This window comes from Perca flavescens, chromosome 10 (assembly GCF_004354835.1).
Source record: "Perca flavescens isolate YP-PL-M2 chromosome 10, PFLA_1.0, whole genome shotgun sequence".
Taxonomy (NCBI): Eukaryota; Metazoa; Chordata; class Actinopteri; order Perciformes; family Percidae; genus Perca; species Perca flavescens.
Window position 1 is genome coordinate 22,081,965 of NC_041340.1, and position 23,945 is coordinate 22,105,909.

The window sequence follows — 23,945 nt, forward strand, 5'->3', positions numbered from 1 at the left end:
TGACGCTACAGCTGAACAGTGCCACACTGTCCAACACAAACATCCTTTTTCAGTTGCTCTTCTGTGGGGCGGTAGATTTTGTTGCCCTCCGTTCAGTCTTTCAGGCAACCCCGCTTACAACTCACCCCTTATCATTCGCTACGTTTTTATTTATTTAATAACACAAATAACAGAGCAATATAAATAATAACAGAATATGCAAGGGAGGCCAAACGCCATAAATGCTTCCCCAAGTTTTGATGAAAATAATAACAAAAAAACTTAACTAAAAACAATTTGAAAATATAACCAGTTAGTTATAACTAATTTCAAAACATAATTCAAAAATCACAGAAAAAGAAAAACTGAATCTTATTAAAAAAATTCAATAAACTAGCAAGTCTGTAAAAATAAAAGAACAAATACTAAACCTACCTGGTTGCATGGATTTGAGACGTAAACTCAAACCACTTTCTTTGCAGTGCCGATGTCCACCTGGAAGGTGAAACTCGGGGAAAACGCATATTTCCTCAGTTTCCGGAAGATCATTGTAGCCTTCCTAAAAGAAAAAAAAATGGAAACCTGAAATCGCACTTAGCTTAACAGTCGAGCATTTTTGTGATAATATAAGAACAATTTGGAGGTACGATTACCGACATCATCGAACAGGTAATGTAACAGAGAGTTTGTTACATATTGTATATTTACTTAATAGCTTGTTCGCTCTGGTTACTGATTGTGAACGTCATTGGTTGACGTCGCTGGCTTGGTTAGCTTGCGGTGATGCTAACAGTTGCATCAATGTCTTTTTAATGAAAACCTTGTGTGTGTTTTTTTCCAGTAATGAAGAAAACAGTACTAATATCAAGTCCACGTCATGTTTCCTAACACCAGCGATTTGTGCGAAACAAATACGTACGTCAAAGTAATGTAACTGAGGCCACTTATCACGAAGTTACTAGCTAAGTTGGCGTTAGCTTATGATAGACATGGAAGCTAACTAGCTAGCTTTAGCGTAGTGCAAGCTTAACACAACCAGGGTTGTTTAGTCATCTGAGAAGCTTGTTTTGTGCCGACGATACACATGACACCACACTCACCCTTTTACCAGTCGTTAACTATTTTCTTCACATATTACTAAACTGAGGGTCCTCCTTCATAGCTAATTGTGGTTGAAGTTGTCAGTGTTGTCAACCGTGTACAATGCTTGCTAGCTAATGTAAGCTAAGCTAGATGATGCCATTTTGTTTTTATCTCGACTTTGACCAACATACTGGCTTTCCCGTAGGATTTACAAATATAAAACCCTCACATAATTTACGTTCATTGTAGCTGTTACACAGCCACATTTTTATTTCATTTTATTATGTTAGTGTTAAGGTAGAGTACGTTTTATGTTACGACAAACTCAATGGTTTAGCTTAGCTAGCGTTAGTGCTGTGTTTATTGTAACTTAGCATGTCGGTTTGCTTTGATAGGCTTGTGTCGATTGGCGATCCGGTCGTATATCGACGATTGGTTTTTCCTACGTCGATATTAAGGCAACGTACTATCAGATCTATTAAAATATAATTTGCCAACCTATCCTAACTAATTAGCAGCAGTGGGCAGCCATAGTCCGGCGCCAGGGGACCAACTCCCGTTGTAATGCCAGTACCTAGCTAGGTTAAGGGCAATGGCAGGAGTTACCTAGCATGCATGTCTTTATAGTGGGAGGAAACCCATGCGAACACGGGGAGAACATGCACATTCCACTCAGAAAGGCCATGTCAGGACCGGGTATCGAACCCGTTACCCAGCAGTGCCACCATAACTAAGATAGTACACAAAATAATATCCAGGATCTCCATGTATCTGACACCCTTGATCTTAGTTCTAACTGTGTGAAGCTGGCCACCTATGTTATCCAAAAAATATTAAAAACACTGCTATTCGTTTGTGCCATAGTTTAAGTAATTTAATTTATACTTTAACTTTACTGGCCAGTGACGTCACTCAGCCCCCCATACTACTAAATCTCCCCAAAATTGTCTCCATGTTTGTGCTGAATTGTACTGTTAAAAGAAACATTTGTGCTATTATTTTTTTTTTTTTTTTTTTTTAAGTTATTACGCTTTATAGATTACTCACATGGTACGCCATCACCCAGAGATTAAAATTAAAGACATGGGCAAACAACAACCTAAAGTAGCCTACCTAACATGCCAGTCAACCAACTGGCACAACTCTTTCAATGCTCTAAACTCCCACGAACTCTGAACGAAAAGCTCTTTTTATTTAACAGTTTTATTTTATACTTGAATTAAATGTATTTGAAAGCTGGCCAAAGCTTGGCACCTTGCAGTTTTTAGTTGCAAAAGTTTTTATTTTGTATGAAGACATATAAAGTAATATCAAACTACATTTAATTTGTTGTTTGTTTTCTTTTAAATTGTATGTCTACTGCAATTACATGGGGAAAGTAACTACATTTACATACGGTGAATCTTTTTTTTAATTGAGAATTGTTTTTCAAATCGCAAATTTAGTTTAGTTTGTTCTTAACACAACAAATTAGATGGGGGGCAGGGTGACGTCACGCATGTAACAAATAAAGCATGTTAACTTAAAAACCAAAGTAGCACACACGTTTCTTTTAAGGACACAAATATAGCACAAACGATTGAGACCATTTTGGGGAGATTTTGACAAGTATGGGGGACTGAGTGACGTCAATGGCCAGAAAATGTAAAGTTTAATTAACAGCACAAACCATAATTTGTATGGCACAAACAAATAGCAGTGTTTTTAATAATTTTTGGATGACATGGGGGGGCCAGCTCCACGCAGAGAACCCCTAACCCAAAAACTTGGCTATGTGCTCTATAAGAGTAGTTAACGTTATGGATATGGTTTGGTTTGTGATATTAAAGAAAAGATCAAATGTTAAACAGAACATGATGCTGAGATATTGTCGTACCAAGCAAAAACCTACAGATTTGTAAAAGGAAGCTGTCTGAATAGAGGAGACATTGCTAAAAACATATATTTTTTAAATATTTTAAATAAAATGTTCACACTCTTTTATAAATGTTTACTGTATTGGTTGCAGAAAACTTAAAGGTTTGATTATTTCAATGCTTCGCCAGATGCTGAGCCACGCTCAAAATTATTATTCAAAATTATTAATAGAGGAGCTTGTTGTCTTGATGCTTCATTTTGTTTATTTATTTATTTGTCCATTTTTAATAATCATCTCTTCCATCATTTGCTCTGGTCATTTGTCTTTGTTTAAAAAAAAAAATGGTATTGTATACGTAGTATCAGCTGGTATTTAGAATGATTGAAATGAAGAGTTTAACAAATTATCCTGCAGATGGTGGTATACGCTCAAAATATATAATAATACTTTGTTAAATAAGTAATAATAATAAATAATAAATAAGTTGTTAAAGCATGTAATGTTACAGTAAAATATGGTCCAGGATGTATTGATGGCCTTGGTGTTCATTTAGCTGATGACAAAAGGTATATTTACATTTAGTAGTTTGAGTGAAGTTTTATTGAATGTTAAGAAGTGTCTCATGTATGTAAATGTGGACAGTTCCGTTAGCTTACTGGGTCATTGTTCCCAAATATTGAGCTGTATTTTGACCCAAGTTTTCTTTTGATGACAATTTCCCTGGTTGATAGTAACGCACTGATTCGGCCATTACATTCATCATAGCTAATAGAGTGGAAATACTGATCCTTTGGTGGTGAGTCTTGTTTGCCTAATCCTATTCTAAATCTAAGTATTCTTATTAGATCAATAAGCTATCATTTGTTTTTGCTGCAGCAGCTGGATCTTGCTGAAGATTGGAGAGCATCCCTTAACCTCCCTTCTGAATCAATGGAAGGGTCTGACAGTTTAGAGCAAAATGGCAGTGACCAGCCAGAGTCACAGCGCAGAAGGCAGCTGGACCGCCTGGACAGGGAAGAGGCCTTCTACCAGTTTGTTAACAATCTCAGTGATGAGGACTACCGTCTCATGAGAGACAACAATCTTTTGGGCACCCCAGGTAATAAACCTTTTAATTAAGTGAAGTGTACTAAAGCTTAAAGGGTAACTACTGTTTTATTCAACCTGGACCTGGCAGTTTTGCCACTAAAAGGCTCAGCTTATTATTCTTATTCTTATTCTAAGTGTCTGACAGCATTATGGAAAGGATCCCTACAGAGATAGACCTTTTTAAAACCTTGTTGAGACCTTTCTGTTTAACTAGAAACAGCTCTGAGGTTGCTAGCACTAAACCCACCAGACTACATTTAAAAAAAAAAACTAAAAAAAACTGTTTATTTCAACCAAAACTAGAGTTGTGATGGTTGAAAAAGTGAAAAGATGACCCAAAGTTGCGTTTAATATTTTTATTTAGTTTCTTCGACTTTGAATTAAGTGTATTTACAATGCTAAAATTACTGTTTATGTACATGGAGTCTGGTGGCATTAGCGAATGCAATTTTGTGGATGTTTTTATGTTTAAAAAAAAAAAAAGAAGCATCTTACTTGTTAACAGAAAGGTTGACCTCCTTAGAAATCCTTTCCATAATGTTGTCAGACACTTCAAATATTAATTTGAGCCAGTCAGTGACAAAACGAGCACTTTTGTGAAGTTATACAAGCTGCACAATTGCCCTATTAACTTGCATTGTAGCTTGTTTCGCCGCTGGTAACTGCAGCAATCTTGCTTAATACTGGACTAGGGATGAAACGATTCCTCGAATAATTCGATTACAAAAAAAGCAAAATTATTTGCCTTAAATCAATGTAATTAAGGTTGTACAGCTCACTGTGTTTCCGCACGGAGGATTATAACTAGCGCACGGTTTGACGCTTCTGTGGACACAAGACTGACGGCCCAGATTACAAATGAAGGAAGACGAAAATAGCGAGAGAAAACGACAGAAAGGTTGGGATCATTTTAAGCTGCAAACATGCTGCTACATCACCTCTGTAGAAAACATCCAGTGTACTCATCCATTCCACGGAGCGAACCCGACGCAAGGTAACTAACGGCTGCTGCTCTCGTCCACCGCAGTAGTTACCCTTTAACCTTCAAAGAATATGTGACTTTTTTAATGACCGGTTTATTTTGTAATGTCTCCTTCAGGAGAGGTAACAGAGGATGAGCTGTTTAGTAGACTACAGCAAATCAAGGATGGTCCGGAACAGCAGAATAACAGTACTAGTGCTCCCAGTACTGAAAGTGGAGAAGATCCAGTTGGTAAGTTTGCCATTTGTTGTTTTTTTTGACTCAAAATTCTAATATCAATTGTCACTTGTTAATAACTCTTAATTTTCAGAACCACCAGAAAACTCTGAGGATCCTGCCAATGGAGATAGTCTCTTAGACTGGCTAAACACAGTGAGGCGAACAGGCAACACAACCAGAACCGGTCATCGTGGAAACCAGTCATGGCGGGCTGTAAGCCAGACCAACCCAAACAGTGGCGATTTTCGCTTTAGCCTGGAAATCAGTGTGAATCGCAACCTGGCTGAACAGCAGGCTGCTGCTGAAGGGGAACAGGAGTCTCCCCAGGAGTCTCCCCAGGAGTCTCCAGAGGGTCAGGAAGTGGTGGCAAGTGCTGAACCACAGGTGGCAAGTGCTGAACCACAGGTGGCAAGTGCTGAACCACAGGTGGCAAGTGCTGAACCACAGGTGGCAAGTGCTGAACCAGAGGTGGAAAATGCTGAACCAGAGGTGGAAAATGCTGAACCAGAGTTGGAAAATGCTGAACCACAGGTACCCATGGAGACGGAAGTGGTAGAAGAACCAGTTGTAGAGGAATTGGCTGTCACAGTGGAGCCAGAACCAGAGCCTGAACTAGAAGAAGTTGTTTCACAAGAGATTTTAGCAGAACCTCCCAGCTCACCTGCTGCCCTGCCGGTACAACCCCCACTTTCTCCTTCTCCACGCAGAGGACAAAGAAGAGCCCGCAGCCGCAGTCCAGAACCACGCCGGACTAGGGCCCGTACAGCGAGGAGCCGCTCCCCTCTCAACCTGGATCAGCTGGATGGTCTCCCTAATCCACGTCATGCTCACAGCTCTCAAGGCCTGAACTCTGCCACCTTTGCTCCCCCTGTGTCTCAAGTAGAGGGCAGTTCTCGGACTCGACAACATGTTCTTTCTAGGCAAAGCATTGCTGACAGTGATGTTCAGCCATCTAGGGCTAGTGCCGAAACGGTCCCAGAGGCCCAAAATGTGGGATCTCAAGAAGGAGAAGCTGCTGGGGGGGAAGGGGCTGCAGCGGGGCGCCGCCCCCCTACTATTATGCTTGATCTCCAGGTGCGTCGTGTGCGTCCCGGCGAATATCGCCAAAGAGACAGCATTGCTAGCCGCACCCGCTCGCGCTCCCAGAACTCAAACAACACATTTCTTTATGAGAGCGAGCGTGGTGGATTTCGTAGGACTTTCTCACGCTCGGAACGTGCTGGTGTGAGGACCTACGTCAGCACTATACGCATCCCTATCCGAAGAATCTCTGATGCAGGTTTGGGAGAGGCAACCTCAATGGCTCTCCAATCTATGATTAGGCAGATTATGACTGGTTTTGGTGAACTCGGCTACCTCATGGATTCAGACTCTGATTCTTCAGATTCAAACCGTGGTGCCAACACACCTGCGGATCTGGCTGAAGCCCTCAACAACCCAGATGCTGCTACTCCGGCTGCCGCTCCTGTTGCCGATGTCGATGAACCACCTCTGGCTACAGGAGTTAGAGCAAGGACAGCAGAGGCTGATGTTGACGAGGGCCTTGCCACTGCTCCACCTCCCCCTGGTGGCAGGGCTCGACCTAGACCACCTATCAGCCTAGAGGAGCCCAGCTCGCTGCCCTTCCTGAGGCTTGCCCACTTCTTCCTCCTAAATGATGACGATGAGGACCAGCCCCAAGGGCTGACTAAAGAGCAGATTGACAACCTCTCAATGCGCAACTTTGGTGAGACTGATGCCTTGAAAACTTGCAGTGTCTGCATAACAGAATATGCTGAAGGTAACAAGCTACGTAAGCTGCCCTGCTCTCATGAGTACCACGTGCACTGCATTGATCGCTGGCTATCCGAAAACTCTACTTGCCCCATCTGCCGCAGGGCTGTCTTGATATCGGCCAACCGAGAGAGCGTGGTGTAGCTTATAAAAGACTGCAGGCCTTTTTGTCTCAACCTAAGTAATCTAATATCCCAAGTCCATAAGAGGCTTTGATGAAATGTGTCTCCACTGTTGAAATGTATTTCTTTCATACCATTTGTGAGTTTGATCATAATGCAGTCAGGTTTGATTTGCGGTGCTCCATACAGTGACATCGGGACAAGTTCAGTCTTTAGTAAGACCTTTTATTATTGCAGTCCAAAGTTAGGCACAAGCAATGCATGCTGTTTGAATTAACCTGTAGTGACCAAGGAGTTTGTTGCATGGCATCAAGCCATGTACATAATCAGGCCGGTAGCTCTCAAAGAATTTCCTGTTTATAAATGCTGCACATCTGCAGGTAGTTCAGGCACATCTGCTATTTTGTATTATCTCCTAAATTGCGCCTTATATACCGGAAGTTGGGCATTGGTACAGTTCTTAGTTACACCAGTTCAAAGTATTAGCTGTAAATAAGCTTGTAAAAATAATTTTGGATCATACTTTGTATCAGTGAATTGGTTTTGAATTGTAGATTATCTCATATAAAGGTTAGGGTCGAGTTGGCTGCAATGACTCTCTATCAGAGCATCTCTACATTTTCTGTTTAACAAATAGGTGGTATCAGTGTACACAGAAGAATTATTTAGAAATTGTGATGTCCAAAGGATGTTGGACATTAATTGGTTTGCCATTTACTAGTGACTTGTACTCTCCCTTTTTGTACACCTAAAAGAAACAAAGTACTGTTTTGGGGTGGCATTTACCATGAACACTCTGTGTGATGAATTGTTTAAAATCAAGTTGTTGGCATGTGAATTTTTCCACCTCAAAATATACTGACAGGCATGATGTTAAACATTTGAATATACTTGTTTTTTTTCCCCCCCAAGTGTATAAGGATGTTTACTCATTTTGTCCTGCCATCCATTAGCTACTGGTCTTAATTCTTTATTTTTCTACTAACATATTGGATCGGCTTTAATTATTGACTGATTAATAACATTCTCTAAGCGGATATCGGCATGGATTGAAATTATCAGAAATTGACTTGAAATGAATTGTCAACCCAAGCCACAATAGATCTGTTTACCTGGAGGTTTACATCAAGGTATAAGTGAAAAATTAAGTTATTAATCCAAAGGTTTGAGTGTCAAATATTAACCAAGTCTGAAAAATTCACATTATTGTCCTCTCTTAGTAAGGCTCCAGTAGAAAGACAAGATGCCTGCCCACTGTGCCCTCCTTCTGCCCCATGAGCAGATGCTCCATATCAGTGTGCAATACATGCTAAAGTGAAAGTAGGGAAATACAAACCATGATATAAATGTATGCTATTGTTAAAAAGCAGTTGTTAATGGTTAAAATCTTAAATGAAGACTTATTACCTTTTAAAAAAATGTGTTGAAGTTATTTTATTTTATTTAGAAGTTCTGTAGGTTTTAATAGCACTGTTGATGAACAGGAACATTGGCTTATGGAAGAAATGGGCATCCCTATTAATGCCATCCTGTCATGTTTCTTGTTCTACTGTTTGATGTCTCTGCCCCGATTATTACTTCCCTTTGTGGGACATAAAAGTTTGAATGCAAGACGTTGTCATTGTTGAATACCATAAACATGTAAATTAAATGTATGTTTCCTCTTAGGCCATATTTTAGTTGTGGCCTTGTTCTGTGTCACCCAGTGCAGTATGGAACTGGGTGTTAAATAAAACTAACCGCTGAATTAAACAAGTTGTTAATGCTACAAAATGCATTGCTGGTAGGCATTCTGTACACTCACTGTCATTGATTCATTTTATTCTGCATTCAGGTGCACACCTTATTACTTATCATTACTTCTCCCTTATATATTAAAGTCTAAATTTCCATTCATATCCATGTTTTAAATGTCAATTATTACACGGTCCACTAAAGCTAATCCTAATGAATTTGATTGATGGTGTTAAGTGCAAGTAGAGGATAGTTGATGTTCCCCTTATTAGATCAAACCCATTGGGCTCTATTTAACATACTAAATATGTGTGTTCATTTATGATGCATTTGGCCTCTGACACATGGGGAGGAAGTGTTTTTACTAGCAGCACCCCCTCCTGGTAGGATTTGTGAAAATCCCCATTAATTCCAACTGACAAATAAAGAATAAATATGTTGTATGTTTATTAGTATGATCTTTGTTAGAACCAGGCATCGTGAAGTCTGGAAGAAAAATAATTTAGTTTTAAAAAGGGTTTATTTTTTATTTTTTTATACCCTTCAGTCGTTACACGGTGCTATGGCGTAACGTTATGTAGAATTGCAGCTAGTTCCTAGTTCAGTCCACAGTGGTGGAAAAACAAGGAAATACCGGACCCGTGTCACGCTCAGTATTAACAGTCTATGGTCACACTACGGCAAAGATGGCGCTTCGGGCAGTTGGGAGTCGTTTGTTGCACTTTCAGAAGAACAGTTTCAAGGTAAATTATTTCATTATCTGCTAATTCCGCTGACGCTACAATAATTCTCACAAATTCGCCTGTCACTTTGTAATGACTGAAGCAGCGGCAGTTAAGACTTTCCTTTAGATAAATCGTTGCTACGATAGTTAAATTACCGAGTTGAAAAATGGGTTCACATAATATAAATTTACTCTAGGGATGTAAAATGTCTATGGAGTGGATTTAGCTAACTTGATGCTAATCGCTTTAATAACTACAAGAATTCCACCTTTCAGATGCGTACAGGATGCGGTAAGTTACTTTCACCGCGCAGAGACGCTGTTGATGCTACATTAAATTACAATACCCTCTGCCTACCCTGTTGTCGACAATTACGTTTGTTTATCTTTAGAGTAAGACACGTCTGGATATGATTTTTTTATTTTTTTTGTCATCATTACTCCAGATTTCATTCTGTGGGTTTTACTAAGAACCAGCCTTTTACGAACAGTGAAGGGTTTAAGGTTGAAATAAGATCACGAATTACAACAAAGTGTGAATTTCAACTGGTTGACATGAGATCACTAATCAAAATCTAATTTCAAAAAGTGTGAATTTCAACCAAAAGGGTTTTTTGCGAAGTTTAGTGACGATTATATTTTAAAATGAAAGTACTTTTCCACACCAAGGTGAGTGGCAAGCAGAGTAAACCACACGTCCCAGAGGGACCAATAGTGTATATGATGACAAAAAATGTTTTAATGTTTAAAAATGTTCAATTGTTTTTTAACTGCTCTTTAATTTATTACACTGCACTGTAACTCTTATTCTTGTATTTATTCAAATAAAGCTGCTTTGCCTTGCTTTAGAATGTATTTGTCTTATCTCTTGTAGACTGTCTCCATCCAAACACACAGATTCAAAAAAACCTGTCCAGTTGAAGTGAGCCATCTGGATCATTTGGTTCTAACAGTGAAAAGTGTACCAGACACCATCAGCTTTTATACCTCAGTTCTTGGCATGGAGGTCATCACTTTCAAGGTATGCAAGATGCTTTGTACATTAAATGTATTATTATTATTATTATTATTATTATCATTATCATTATCATTAGTAGTAGTAGTAGAGATTAAGTATTGCTAATACTTATTTAATAATGTCAGTAACAGCAATAAGAAAAGTGAAATACTCTTTTCTTTTGCTTTGAGAGAACATCCACTAGATGGCAGGCTTTGATTGTCGGCTGATAGCATCTCTCCACTCGGTCAGTTATAACCTGGGACCTTGAGCTTTTAGACACTTCTTAGCACCCACACATGCCATCTCTGCATTTTCAAGGGAAACCGTAAGGCCCTGGGTTTTGGGCAGCAGAAATTTAACCTTCACCAGCTGGGTCAGGAGTTTGAGCCCAAAGCCAAGTATCCAACCTCAGGCTCTGCAGACCTGTGCCTCATCACCAAAACCTCCCTGGCTACAGTAGCTGCACATCTGAAGGTCGTTCACCCGTTTCCTACAGACTGTCTTGAATTACTAATGTCACTTTTAATCTTGTGAAGTGCCTATTCTTTTAAAACCACTTGACTTCTACTCTGCTTTGCATGTCACATTTCATTCCCTGTCCTTTTTTGTTGATTTCTGCAGGTCTGTGGGGTCGAGATAGAGGAGGGTCCAGTGAAGAGGAGTGGAGCTGTAGGGACCATCACCTCTCTGTACTTCAGAGATCCAGACCACAATCTCATTGAAGTGTCTAACTACAACCAGTCAACATTAGAGGGATCTTCTTGAGATTTCCTTTGTGGTGTTCATGAATACATCCAACACAATCTGCTGGACCCACTTTGCACAATTGGAGTTTCAGTTATGACGTTTTAGACCAAAATTGCTGTAATTCAAACAACACACACTATTTTTAGACTGGATAACATCAGTTGGCTGTACACAGACACTGTTTTCTGTGTAGCTCTGCTGAGCAGGGATTGCTATTTTAATTATGCGTAGAAAAGGCTGTTTTAGCAAATTCTTCAAAAATACTTATATGGGCGATTGCTTTTTTAGCTGAAAATAAAAGGTTATATATATATATTTATATATACCGCTACTCACAAAATGTTAGGGATATCTGGTTTTTGGGTAAAATTTATGGAAAATGTTCAAGCCACAGTGGTATTATCATGAAAGTAGGACATTTAAGCAGAAGCATGCAATGGTGATTTCCTCATCTCAAAAAATATACTGAAACAAAAGCCAACAACAGTGGTGGGTATTCCACGACAAAAAATGTCAATGTCTCAATAACTTGTCATGTGCCCTTGAGCATCAATTATAGCTTGACAACAACGTCTCATGCTGTCCACAAGTCGAGTTATTGTCTGCTGAGGCATGGCATCCCACTCTTCTTGAAGGGCGACCCTCAGGTCATTGAGGTTCTGGGGTACTGAGTTACGGGCCTCAACACGGTGACTCAGCTGAGGTACCCTAATGATGCAACCTCGATGAGCTGGAGCATTGTCGTCCATAAAGATGAAATTAGACCTGTGTTGTTCATGCAGGGGCACAATGACTGGATTAGTGATGTTATTCAGGTAGTATGGGCTTGTTACTGTACCATTCAGAAAGTGTAGGGCAGTTCTGTATTAACTAGACACACCTGCCCACACTGTAACACCACCACCACCAAAGGGTCGTCTGGTCTGAACCAGGAAATGTATTGGTCGATTCATGGATCAAACACCTGGGAATTTTGCCATTAAGCTCCTTGTTAGAGAACAGCAAGTTGTGCAGAAAGTACTGAAACATTGAACTGTTGGACATGCACATTCAGAAGTTTAGAGAAGGTCATATTAAGTTCACCTGTAAAGGTTATGGTGGATTTTAGGTTCATCCTGAAATTTCACCCGAAAGCCGAATATCCCTGACTGTGTGTCCCACATTTACCATGGCCCTAGAGCAAAGCTGTGCCTAACACCATATATATATATATGTATATGTATATATATATATATATGTATATGTGTATATATATATATATATGTATATGTATATGTGTATATATATATATATATGTATATGTATATGTATATATATATGGTGTTAGGCACAGCTTTGCTCTAGGGCCATGGTAAATGTGGGTGACACACAGGAGGAAATTACATCTTGTACATTGAAGGGACAGATCATAGGGACAGACTTAACCCAATTAACTTATGATGATGTTCTGATAGATGCTGCTTTATTTCTCTCCAGATACCTGTTCAGCAGAGAAACTGTTCTGGAGCTGAACAAGTAGATTGGGCCATACACATGTGCTTTTAACCCTTGTGATGTATTAGAAAGCTGCCCACATCTTTTGTGTTAGCAGGTCAAATTTGACCTGTGATTTAACTCAGCCCAAAATATGCTTATTAATAAAACAGTGATTATCATCCACTATTGTTTTTCATTTCATAGCTAACTTATTATTTATTCATTTGCATGTAAACACAATTTTAAATGGTTGTATTTGGCCCCATGGACCTTTCCTCTTAAAATATACCACTTGTTTTCAATTGACATTTTTTTTTTTATTCACTCATATTCCAATAATGAAGACAATGGGTAATTATGTTATTTGACTATAATAGACTAATATTACAACACACCTCCAAAATAATTCACTTGTGGGTTATTTCAGCTTAATATTATTAACCGTAGTCACATCTGTAGTGTTACGGGTCAAAAAAAGAAGTCGAAAAAGGAAGTCTTTGAACAAGAATACACATCTAGAGGAGGGTTCAAATGACACTGATGCTCAAAAAGAGTCTTAAAATTATAAATTGACATTTAATGTCCCTTAGGACCCCCACGGCAGAGCACTAACTGAGAACATCATCCCAAACGTGTAAGGGTGTTTGCTGAATGGAGATCGACAAAACACACTTGGATGCTGACATGGGGCTGTTGCTTCTTGCTGGGTGTACAGATCATGTAATGAAGCTACATCTTATGGGATGCTGAGACAGCCCAGAGTATATTTCATGCTACCATGTCCATTCGGACCTTTATGTGTTATCCTCTATTGTTAAGAGTTATCTGCTTTCACAAATCGGGAGACAAGAGTTGCTTGTCGCGTGAATGAGGAACTTGTTCCCATTAGGAGTGTTTGGGACTAATGGGTGGAAAACTTGCCATACATGTAGCGTCATTACAGGATATTTAAACCCCGGTTAAAAGCAACACCCCCATGTAAGCATCCAGGTGTTTTGCTGATCTCTGTTACGATACATACCCTTACACTCTTCGCTATTGCATCACATCGGCACATTGAATAACCTGTGGTCCCTTGTGGTCCCTGCTTGTATGTTCTATTCTCGCAAAGGAAGTAAAAGTTGTCTGCTGTGGATGCTTAGAACATTTTGCTGACCTTTTTTTGATCCAAAAGATATAGGTGATCAAATCCTCCCAAATGCCCATTTTAAAACAAAGCATAATAGTTTGTAATGGTTAGTTAAAAAACATCTATAACAAAAAGTGTCCCACATTATTTAATACATACACATTTTAGTTAGTTAGTTAGTATTAGTTGAATGCCATCTGCTGATATGCAGCTCTCCACAACGATACAATACAGAGATACAGAGAAAATATTGCAAAACACAAAATGTTAGGTGGCCCTTTCTCTGTAAGATGAGACCAAAGTTAAATTACAACAGAACATTATTAGGGGTCCAAGCCCGAGTCTGGAAGAAACGGCGTGTAGCAATAGCTACGCCGTTCGCACAGCAGGGCTGTGGAACCCTATTGTTTTTCTAAGGATTTTTCTTCTTCTCCATTATTTTTATTATTCTTCTCCGCCTAAAACTCCGACTGCAGCCTAAACCGTACATAGTGGGGAGTTGCCATTTTCAGGACTGGTCCAAAACCCCGCAAGGACCTCAGGCGCAAAAATTGACCCATTTCCACCCCTAGGTGGCGCTATAGCAGACAAAAACGCGTTTGGCCCCATAACTCCCAAACCGTACACCCTACATTCAAAAACAATACATCTACGCGTTCCCTGGATCCAACTGAATCACGTGATATAGGCCACGCCCATTTCCGCCTAGACTTTTATGCCTTAAAAATCGCGATTTATCAAAAACCTACTTTTTCGAACTCCTCCTAGACCGTGCGACCGATCTGCACGAAACTTGGACCGTGGCATCTCCAGACTGGCCTGACTAAAAGTTATGGAAATAAATTTTATACGATAAAAATTGCGCATATAACGCACAAGCAAATTTGCGTAGCTAACTATGAAAACACCAACTTTGCCATATCTCAGCCAAAATGAAAGCTATCAACCCCAAACTTTAGATTATTCTTTGCCATGCCCCTCTGGAGGGACCCCATGCGTCTTACAAAAATTGGTTACTAGGGGGCGCTACAACTACAAAAAGTTTATATCTCATGAACGGCTCATCCGATTTATACGAAATTTGACGCGTACCATCTGGGGCCAATCTTGACGCCATCCCTAGAATGGAGTACCGAGGGGTCAAAGTGGGCGTGGCCTATGGGACCCAATGTGATCCAACTCTAGATTCACCACTTACACTAATGTGAACAACTTTAAATTTACAGGGTAGATGGACAATGGGCCGTGGATCACACCTACCACAAATTACACATGTGGACCACTAGGTGGCGCTGTAATGGTTTTTTGTCATTACCTCCCACAATACACATCACACATTAGAAATTCTTACATCCACGTGTTCCTTGAATCAAGCTGAATTGCCTGATATAGGCCCCGCCCATTTCCGCGCAACCGTTTTTTTGCAGTATCGCGCAACGTGCAAAACCAACTTTCGCGAACTCGTCCTAGGCCGTTCGACCGATCTGCACGAAACCTGGTAGTTTGCATCTCCAGATGGACCTGACAAAAAGTTATGGAAATCGTTTTGCTACGTTGAAGTATGCCAATTTGACAACCAAACAAATTGTCCTAGTTAGCTACGACACACGTATCATATCATATCTCGGTTAAATTTAAAGTTATCACCAAATGACTTGAGATCCTTGTTCAACATTCCACTACGATGCTGTGTACCAAATTTGGAGAAGATCGGCCTTTAGGGGGTGCTATAAGCAACGTTTATTTGTTTTCCCGCCAATTTTCTTAGTACATTTCAAAGGGAAATTTGCTATTGCAATATCTCTGCCACAGTAAAAGCAATCAACACAAAATGTGTGGCGCTCGCTCGGCATGGCGTTCCGAGGCGCTGTACCAAATTTGGCGAAGATCGGCCATTAGGGGGCGCTATAGTCAACATATACCAGTTTGGGCCTTGTAATCCCTTCTGAGGTCAAGCATGTTGTATGCAACCCCAAACGGCCCCCTTTCTGTGGATGTTTTTGTTTTGTCTTCTGGCGAAGATCGGCCTTTAGGGGGCGCTATACGCAATGTTTATTTGTTTTGCCACTAACTCAATGCATTTAAATGGAAAAGTTTCAATTGCGATATCTTTGCCACAGTAAAAGCAATCAACACAAACTTTGTGGCGCTCGCTCGGCATGGCGTTCCGAGGCGCTGTACCAAATTTGGCGAATTTGGTCCATAACTTTTGGACCACCACCCTCTCAGTCACTCTCTCATTTCTCTCGGCTGTCCCCTGTGGTCAGGGGGGTTAAGAAGGTTGTTTATAGTAGAGAATTGTTAAAAGCAGTCTGTGCATGCATGGAGACGAACTGTTAACCACTACATTTTCAAAAGCAGAGTACCGCAGACCTCGCGCATCAAACCTCTCGATATTCACCGACGCGTGCCCCCCCTACTCAAAGCTTCGAGTCCCGCATCGGCGCAGCTTCGCGCTTCTTCGGGCGCGACTGGCGCGGCTCCGGGGGCATCGCGGACGACGGGCATCGGAGGCGAATGGCGTCGGAGGCGAACGGCTTCGGAGGCTGGCGGCGATGGAGGCTGGCGGCGTCGGAGGCTGGCGGCTATGGAGACGGGCGGCGTCGGAGGCTTGGGCCCCGTTCGTAACTGCTTGCAGTTCTAGTTTTTATTTACTTCTCAAGATTGTGGAGCAGTTCATGTTCTGCTGTATTCTGAACCCCGTAGAGCTGCTTTTACACTCTGTTTAGAACTCACTTTAATAATAAAAGTATAAACTTCTCTTCTTTAGTACTTTATTAACCCTTAATAAGACTTTGCTGGATTTAGCACACACAGCCCAGACAGGGGCTTAGACTGTGTTGGTTTCCCTGTGTCCCATGCTAGACATGAGTTGGGAAGATGCTCAAAAGAGAACTCACATGTCTCCAAGACTACTTCCTCCTGTGCATATTTATTGCTACATATTAACACAAAGACTACAGACTGGAATGAGGAACAGCTCTCTATTCCCAGAACCACTCCACAGTTTTTGTTTGCACTTCTAAAGAAAAGCACCTTTATGTCTCTTTTGTATGCTAAGCAGTTATAGGTGGACTTTTCTTAATATGCAAACGTACTGCTTGTTTCAGTTGAAAGACACTGGAATGTTAATCATGAAAAGAAGACTGCATGGTTTTAAATTATTTACTGGCAGTAATTAACCTATACATCAGAGTAATTTGCTGTACTTTGTGACCTCATTAATCTAATACATTTTTTCTATATAATGTTTTATTCTCTGGAAATGCAGTTTGTTGTACATTCTCTTACAACTTACTTTTTTAGCATTTTTAATGTGTGTTTTAATACGTGTGGTTAAGTACTCACAGGAAGAGATCTGAGTATTTTTGTCAGCCAAAGAGAACACATTCTAGTTTGCTCAGACAATTTAGTCACGCCATTTAAATTTCTGTGTTTTTTTTAAAAGTAATTTATTAATAATTAAAACAGAAATGTTTGTGTGTAATGATGAAATGTCAAAGAGGAAAGTGTTGTATTGAATAAGCATCAAACATTTGCATTGTATAAATCAACATTTAACAATCCATTATTTGCCACAAAACCACAGTATAAATACAATATTTTGCAAACATGTAATATATGTATAATGTTGATATCTGAATGTATAAATAAATAATCCTAATAAAGAAATATATACATAAATCTTCTTTCATTTTCCATTTGCAATGTAGATCACTAATAAAATCCAATAGAGAGGACTCAGGAAGAATACAGGACTAGGTGGAGATTAATTCCACAGGACAGATGAAAACAAGAAAGGGGAGAGAGAGGGAGGAATGACATGCAGCAAAGGGCCACAGGTGGGAGTCGAACCCACGGCTGCTGCGTCAAGGAGTAAATATGTGCGCCTGCTCTACCAACTGATGCAAACCGGGCCACTGGACAAATGTCATTTTAAATAAATTTTACTTTATTATTTTGGTATATAATGTATTTCTCTGCTGCTCTCATTGTGTATGTCTGAGTTCTCATTGCAGCTGTGAGAGAAGGGCCCTGCAGTCCCCAAGTCTGTCCAGCTCCTCCACCACATCAATCAGCCTCTCGACCTTCTCTGAGGGAAGCACGGCCCCCGCGTTGTTTCTGAACTTCTTCCTCAGGCTCTCATTGGTTAGCGGGTTGCGCCAGTGACCGTAGAAAGTGTCTGGCGTCCCTTCAGAATGTCTCCCCCAACAAGTGTCACCTGGACTTCACCATACATACTGTTAAAATTAGCTGGGTTGTCTTGGGGATGCTCCATGCGAACACGGCTCAGCAGAGCGAGTAGGTCAGGGCGTCTTATGGCAGCGGGTGTGAAAGACTGCACAGTCACCTCCCCATCCAGGAGAGCGCTGCAAGCATTGAATTGGAAGGAGTGGCGTGCCTCATGCTCAGAGTCAGGGAAAGGCCTGTTGATGTACTTTGATTTGGGGACTCTGAGCAGGATGTCTTGGACTTGAGCTGGGGAGACAGTGCCAGGGCCAAATCCCACAAGAATCTTATGGACCGAGGCTGCAGCATCTGCCACCCAGTGCATCCCTAGATGGGCAGGGAAGCGCTTGAAGCCCATGTCCTGCTCCTCTAGTAGGAACATATGGCCGTCATCATTGGATAATTCTAAAGGCTGCGGTACGTAGTCTTCATAAAAAGCATTGAAACCAGCCACACCAGTGACAGCATCCAGGACCAGAGAACTCGCCTCTAGGCCTCTGGATGCTAGCAGAGCAGCCTCCAGCCCCAAACGTGAGGCATTACCGATGTGGAGCGGTTTAGACTGAGTGGCAGCATTAGCCATTGGGGCTCCAGATAGAGAAGTAGCTATAGCCAAGGCATGACTGCACTGGGAGGGATCCAAAGACAAGAGGCGAGCACAGGCGGCTGCACTTCCCATGGTCCCCACCACACTGGGAGGGTGAAACCTGGTGATGAGAAAGACAGAAAGAAAGAGACTTTGGTCAGGTGTTTTGGAACTTTTTACTCTTGTCACTAAAGGAGCATTTCAAATGGCTGCTCTCCATCATTATGGTTAGAGCTCCAGCATGTAAAGAGGACTCTTTGTACAAACAGCTATTCTTTCACGAGAATTTCCACTTGCAGTGCTTATTTCAGAGACATTAAAGGAAGTAGGTTTTTGGCCATTTCAGTATTTAATAAACAAGCAAATAATGTGGCTGGTCATTTGACTTGGTGTAAACACTTGCTAAATGGAGTCCTGTGCGATATTCTCCTCCACATGGCTAATTGTGCCAACAGTACCCACAGAGCCTCGGCTGTCCTTGAGATGAACATAATAACACGCCTTTTACAGCTCATTGACACCACTAAGAGGCTGCACATTACACTGCACAGGCCTCCTTGTAAACCACACTGCAGAGATCAGCAGAGTCAAATATGGATCGCTTTAGGGTCATGTGGATAGTTGTTCTCCATGTAGAGTACAAATAAAAACTGCTCAACAGTAAACTGGCTTTATAGCTATTAAATCATCACTATAATGACCTAGTAATTTACAAAACCTACTGCAATGTTGCTTTTAGACTAAATACATTACAGTATCTATGTCCAATATGACTCACCCCCTGAGGTTTTTACCTCTTGGGGATGTTGTGGGCCTCATTAGAGAACCTCATCAATCTGCCCTGGATCTCAATGCCGATGTTGAATGCCAGCAGGAAGTCCAGGCCACTGGGTTTGCTGTTAGCAGACATCATGTCACTGAGTGCTAACACAGCAGGAAGGACTGCTCCTGAGGGATGAGTGGCAGGGTGCCATGTATCATCAAAGTCCATGGAGTGAGTCTGCAGCAAAAAAAAAAAAAAAAAAAAAAAAAAACATTTTCCACAACAAAATGATTGTGGATCATAGTACATATAGTAACTGTGGTTCATGAAATAATACAGTAGCTAGCTTTAAACACTGTCTGTGTGTAGTGTACATGATGCAATTCACCACTTTTCTCAGTTAACACTCACTTTGGCCATTGGATTTTATTTTAAAATACTTTTAATTGCCGTAACATGGCTTCATCCACTGGAGGCAAATACATGTGGCAGAAATTAGCTTGACATCCTAATGGTTTCTTTACGAAAGAGGCCAGCAATGTTTACAGACATGCTGCCCTGTTAAGCAACTTTGAGTTTGTGAAAAGCGCTTTATAAATTCAATTTATTATTATGCTGGAAATATGGGGTCAATTTAGTGTTAGCAGATGGTACAAAAGCTAAGTAAAAATATCTGTAGTTTGCTTGTGGTAATGGGTTAGGTGCATCTGAGGTGCACTGGGGACAATGGAGACCCATCTGTCCCACCCATTATACTCACAGCTACTCCATTGACGAAAGCTGCCAGTGTCGGGGAGAGCCTGGTGCCCCTGCGTCCGTACACAGAGCTGATGTCATCAGGAGCATACATGTGCTGAAGGGGAAAAGACGGAGACAGGTAAACAGGGAGTTGTCACAGGACATTTTTAATACAACAGTTTACAGTCAAATATTGTGTCATCACATATTTAAAGTGAACTTTTGGCACAGGGAACACAGAGAGCACTGGGGCAGAGAGAACACAGAGCACTGGGGCACAGAGAACACAGAGCACTGGGGCACAGAGAACACAGAGCACAGAGAACACCGGGGGCACAGAGAACACCGGGGGCACAGAGAACACCGGGAACACCGGGGGCACAGGGAACACAGAACACCGGGGGCACAGGGGAGGCCCAGGGACAACAGAGGGTCACTAGGGACAGGGAACTTAGGGACTGGGGCCCGAGGGAACACTGAACTGGGCAGACTTTGACAAAACAGACGCGGACAGGACAGACTCAGACACAGGGAAAGTAATAGGGACACGGATATTGAAGGGGACAGAGATGGGCACGGTGACAAGGATGGGCACGGTGACTGGGACAAGGATGGGCACGGGGACGGAGACGAGCACAGTGACAGGGATGGAGACAGGCACAGTCTTAGGGGCGGTTTCTGGGGAGCCGGAGACCGGCAAAGTCACAGGGGTGCTGGGCAGTGCTGGGACACTGGGCAGCTTGGGGACACTAGAGAGCTCAGGGACACCAGAGAGCTCGGGGACATTAGAGAGACTACCAGCTAGCTGGGAGTCGGGGGAACTGCTAGCTAGCTGGGAGTCGGGGGAACTGCTAGCCGGAGCTTGGGGAACTTGCTAGCTGGCCTGGACTCAGGCTGCACGTCGGCGGCGACTCTGGGCGGCTGCACGTCGGCGGCGACTCTGGGCGGCTGCACGTCGGCGGCACACAGGTCGCCCCAGGCTCAGGTACCCAGGTTAGGTCAGGCTCAGGTCCGCTGGGCAGCTTGGGCTCAGGTCCAATGAGAGGCTGATTAGGGACAAGGCGCTGAGAGCCACGACGTCCCTTCCTCCGTCCACGGCCTCCACGGGTCCCTGTGAAGAGGGCCAGGCGGGTTCCTTCATAGGACTGCTGGTGGTTGGGGGCATACGCAGACCGGGTAGCGTCTGAGCAGTCCAATGAGAGTTCTGGGGAAGCCAGTAAAGGGGCAGGCTGGCCGATAGAGCATGCGATGTTGGCCGACTGAGGAGGAGACAGGCTGGTGGTGGGTGGGTCACTGGGGGTGGCTTGTAGAAAACGCTCTAGCACGCGCTTGAATTCCTCCAGCTGGGGAACAAAGTGACTCACCCAAGGTCTCTCTGCCAACCACTGTTGCTGAATGGCGAGCTTCTCCAGGAGAGGAGGGTGCCGGTCTGGCTCAGAGCAGAGCAAACACTGCACAGTCCAGCCAAACTCCAACACCTTCTTAGTAAAAAGAAGCTTCTCTGCTGGGTCCACGATGGTCAGATCATTCTGTTGTATGTAGCGGGAGGATGAGGACCCAAATGCAGAGAGAGGCAGGCAGGCAGGCAGGAGATGGTGGAACTCAGGGTTTTAATTTAATTGTAACAAAAAGCGGCAGCACAAAGACTGGAAAACTTACAAACATAAACTGAGGGGGCAAAACACAGGCAGGAGTAAAGTGACGCAGGAACAGACACAAGGCACAGGACGGAAACACAAGGGCATGGTCACAAACTAAACGGGCACGGACACAAAACGATCTGACACAAGACAAGGGGAACACAGAGGCTAAATACATGAGGAGATGGGTAAATCAGAAACAGGTGAGACAACAGGTGAAGCACATAAGGGCGGGGCAGGACAATCGACAAAGGCGGGAAAACTCAGGAAGTTAATTGGACAAGACAAGACAGAAAACCAGACTATCAAAATAAAACAGGAACCAGGAACACAGACAGAAAATATGACAACAACTAAACACAGACACTTGACAAACCACTAGGCAACACAAGGAACAACAGAGAAGACAGGAATAATCAAAACACACAATACACAGACCAGAAAACAAACACAACAGGGAACAAACGTAAACCAAATGCAAAGCAAAACACCAAAACCATAACAACTTTACTTTAAAAAGCTCGGCATATAACTCTTCAGTTGAAGCTGAATAAGTTTCTTTGTAAGTCATATGTCAAACAGAAATTTGGAGAAAAAGGTCACCAGACATTAAAACTCTGCCTGTTCCAAGACGCAATTGAGCATAATAATAACCTGGGATTTTATTTTTTTGGACTCACCTCATCTGTCCACACACAGCTGTTGCACTGACTTACGACTACTGTTTGCATAAGGTCAAGCAATTTCTTTCATCTGTCTTACTGTCTCATATCAGATAAGACCTTAGAGTTATTTCTTTCCCCTCTGCCTCACCTGGCAGTGCTGCAGAGCCAGCTCAAACACGTCTGTTGTGCTGCCAATCACACCAACTCCAATGCTGTCCAGCACCATCCTTTTACTGCGGTGCAGCACCACAGAGGACAAGTGCTGGGGCTTTACTTCACTGATGAACTTCCCAAAGCTGGCTGTGACTGTGTCCTCAGGGGCCGGGTGCCTCAAGACTGCAGGGGGAAAGAGCAAAAAATGGTGTTTGCACAAATAAAGAACGAGATAAGGAGTAGATAAAAGTGAAATGTTTAGTTTTAGTATTTGTCTACAACTAAAAATGCTGTTTGGAACGGCTAAACCATAGAGAAATGTCTCTTGTATTTGGAAAAGAGAACAGAGTTAAGTTTACCTTCCACTGCAGATTTATGCAGTCCTCTGACAGCCCACACTGGTCTAATGGTTTTCTGCAGGACAGAGTACAGAGTATATTTACTGGCACCTGTAAACCACTGTGACATTTATTATATTATCTTTTTATTTTGTAAATCTCAAATTAATTTCAAGCTGCGAACACAGCTTTTTACTGGGTATTAGTTATTAATTATTATTATTTATACAGTATGTGTATTTTCCTCAACATTTAACAACATGTAACAAGAGCTCTGTTAAATTATCCTGTTAAATGTTCTCACAAAACATCTACACTGTTAAAACTATTTTATAGTTTTGTATTAAATCCTAGACTGGATGAAGTTGAACAGTTTTAGGCATGCATAGCAATGTATTTGACTTACTCAAGGCTGAACAAAATTCATGATTACATACTGTAGATCCTTATTAATCAGAAATAGTCCTATATATAAATATTGTATATCTTTACCTGTAATTTGGAGATCATAGCTTCAGTCAGTTATTGCTGTTCTTTTTTCTTTCTCTTAGATGCAGTAGGTTTGCAGTCAACAGGTTGTTGAAAGGATGATGGTGCTTTTTGGATTGAGACCTGCTTTATATAATCCAGGGCTATGACACTGGCCTGGGAGGAACAGGGAAGTGCCAACAACAGAGGTGTATCCATAACAAAACCTTATCAGATTAAATAGAGGAATTTCCACGTTGATCACCATCATCGTCGTCACGACCAGCATCACAATTCTCAGAAGAGGAGGAGGAAGGACTGGATATTATTGTCCAAGGTGAAGAGCAGTGATGTCCCCTCTCAGGTTGCAGACTGTGGGGGATTTTCATGAACTCCTCCTACACACAGGGAGGCCTTATTTATGACAAACCTTCATCCCTATTTCAGAA

At 41.9% G+C, this 23,945-nt stretch overlaps 3 protein-coding genes across 5 annotated transcripts; 2 read left to right on the forward strand and 1 right to left on the reverse strand.

The window, feature by feature from the left end:
* Positions 1–468: 468 nt before the first annotated feature.
* Positions 469–9,003, forward strand: rlim (ring finger protein, LIM domain interacting). 2 transcript variants are annotated; one of them, XM_028589363.1, is made up of 4 exons: positions 469–648; positions 3,797–4,019; positions 5,109–5,222; positions 5,302–9,003. In XM_028589363.1, the coding sequence occupies exons 2-4, from the start codon at positions 3,851–3,853 to the stop codon at positions 7,125–7,127; spliced, it is 2,109 nt and encodes a 702-aa protein (XP_028445164.1). In that variant the 5' UTR covers positions 469–648; positions 3,797–3,850; the 3' UTR covers positions 7,128–9,003. The 2 variants fall into 2 exon arrangements, with proteins under 2 accessions (XP_028445164.1, XP_028445165.1); XM_028589364.1 differs by having other exon boundaries at positions 3,800–4,019.
* Positions 9,004–9,340: 337 nt separating this feature from the next.
* glod5 (glyoxalase domain containing 5) lies at positions 9,341–12,500 on the forward strand. Of its 2 annotated transcripts, none has more exons than XM_028589366.1 (4): positions 9,341–9,582; positions 10,461–10,584; positions 10,882–11,037; positions 11,185–12,500. In XM_028589366.1, exons 1-4 carry the CDS (start codon positions 9,506–9,508, stop codon positions 11,326–11,328), a joined length of 501 nt encoding a protein of 166 aa, XP_028445167.1. In that variant the 5' UTR covers positions 9,341–9,505; the 3' UTR covers positions 11,329–12,500. The 2 variants fall into 2 exon arrangements, with proteins under 2 accessions (XP_028445167.1, XP_028445166.1); XM_028589365.1 differs by having other exon boundaries at positions 9,352–9,582; positions 10,438–10,584.
* Positions 12,501–17,762: 5,262 nt separating this feature from the next.
* LOC114562431 (cis-aconitate decarboxylase) lies at positions 17,763–23,932 on the reverse strand. The gene is given in 7 exon segments (XM_075447439.1): positions 17,763–18,101; positions 18,104–18,852; positions 19,526–19,731; positions 20,255–20,347; positions 22,686–22,873; positions 23,050–23,104; positions 23,927–23,932. Coding segments are annotated over 7 exon segments (1,473 nt in total). The 3' UTR covers positions 17,763–17,925.
* Between the last annotated feature and the right edge of the window lie 13 nt (positions 23,933–23,945).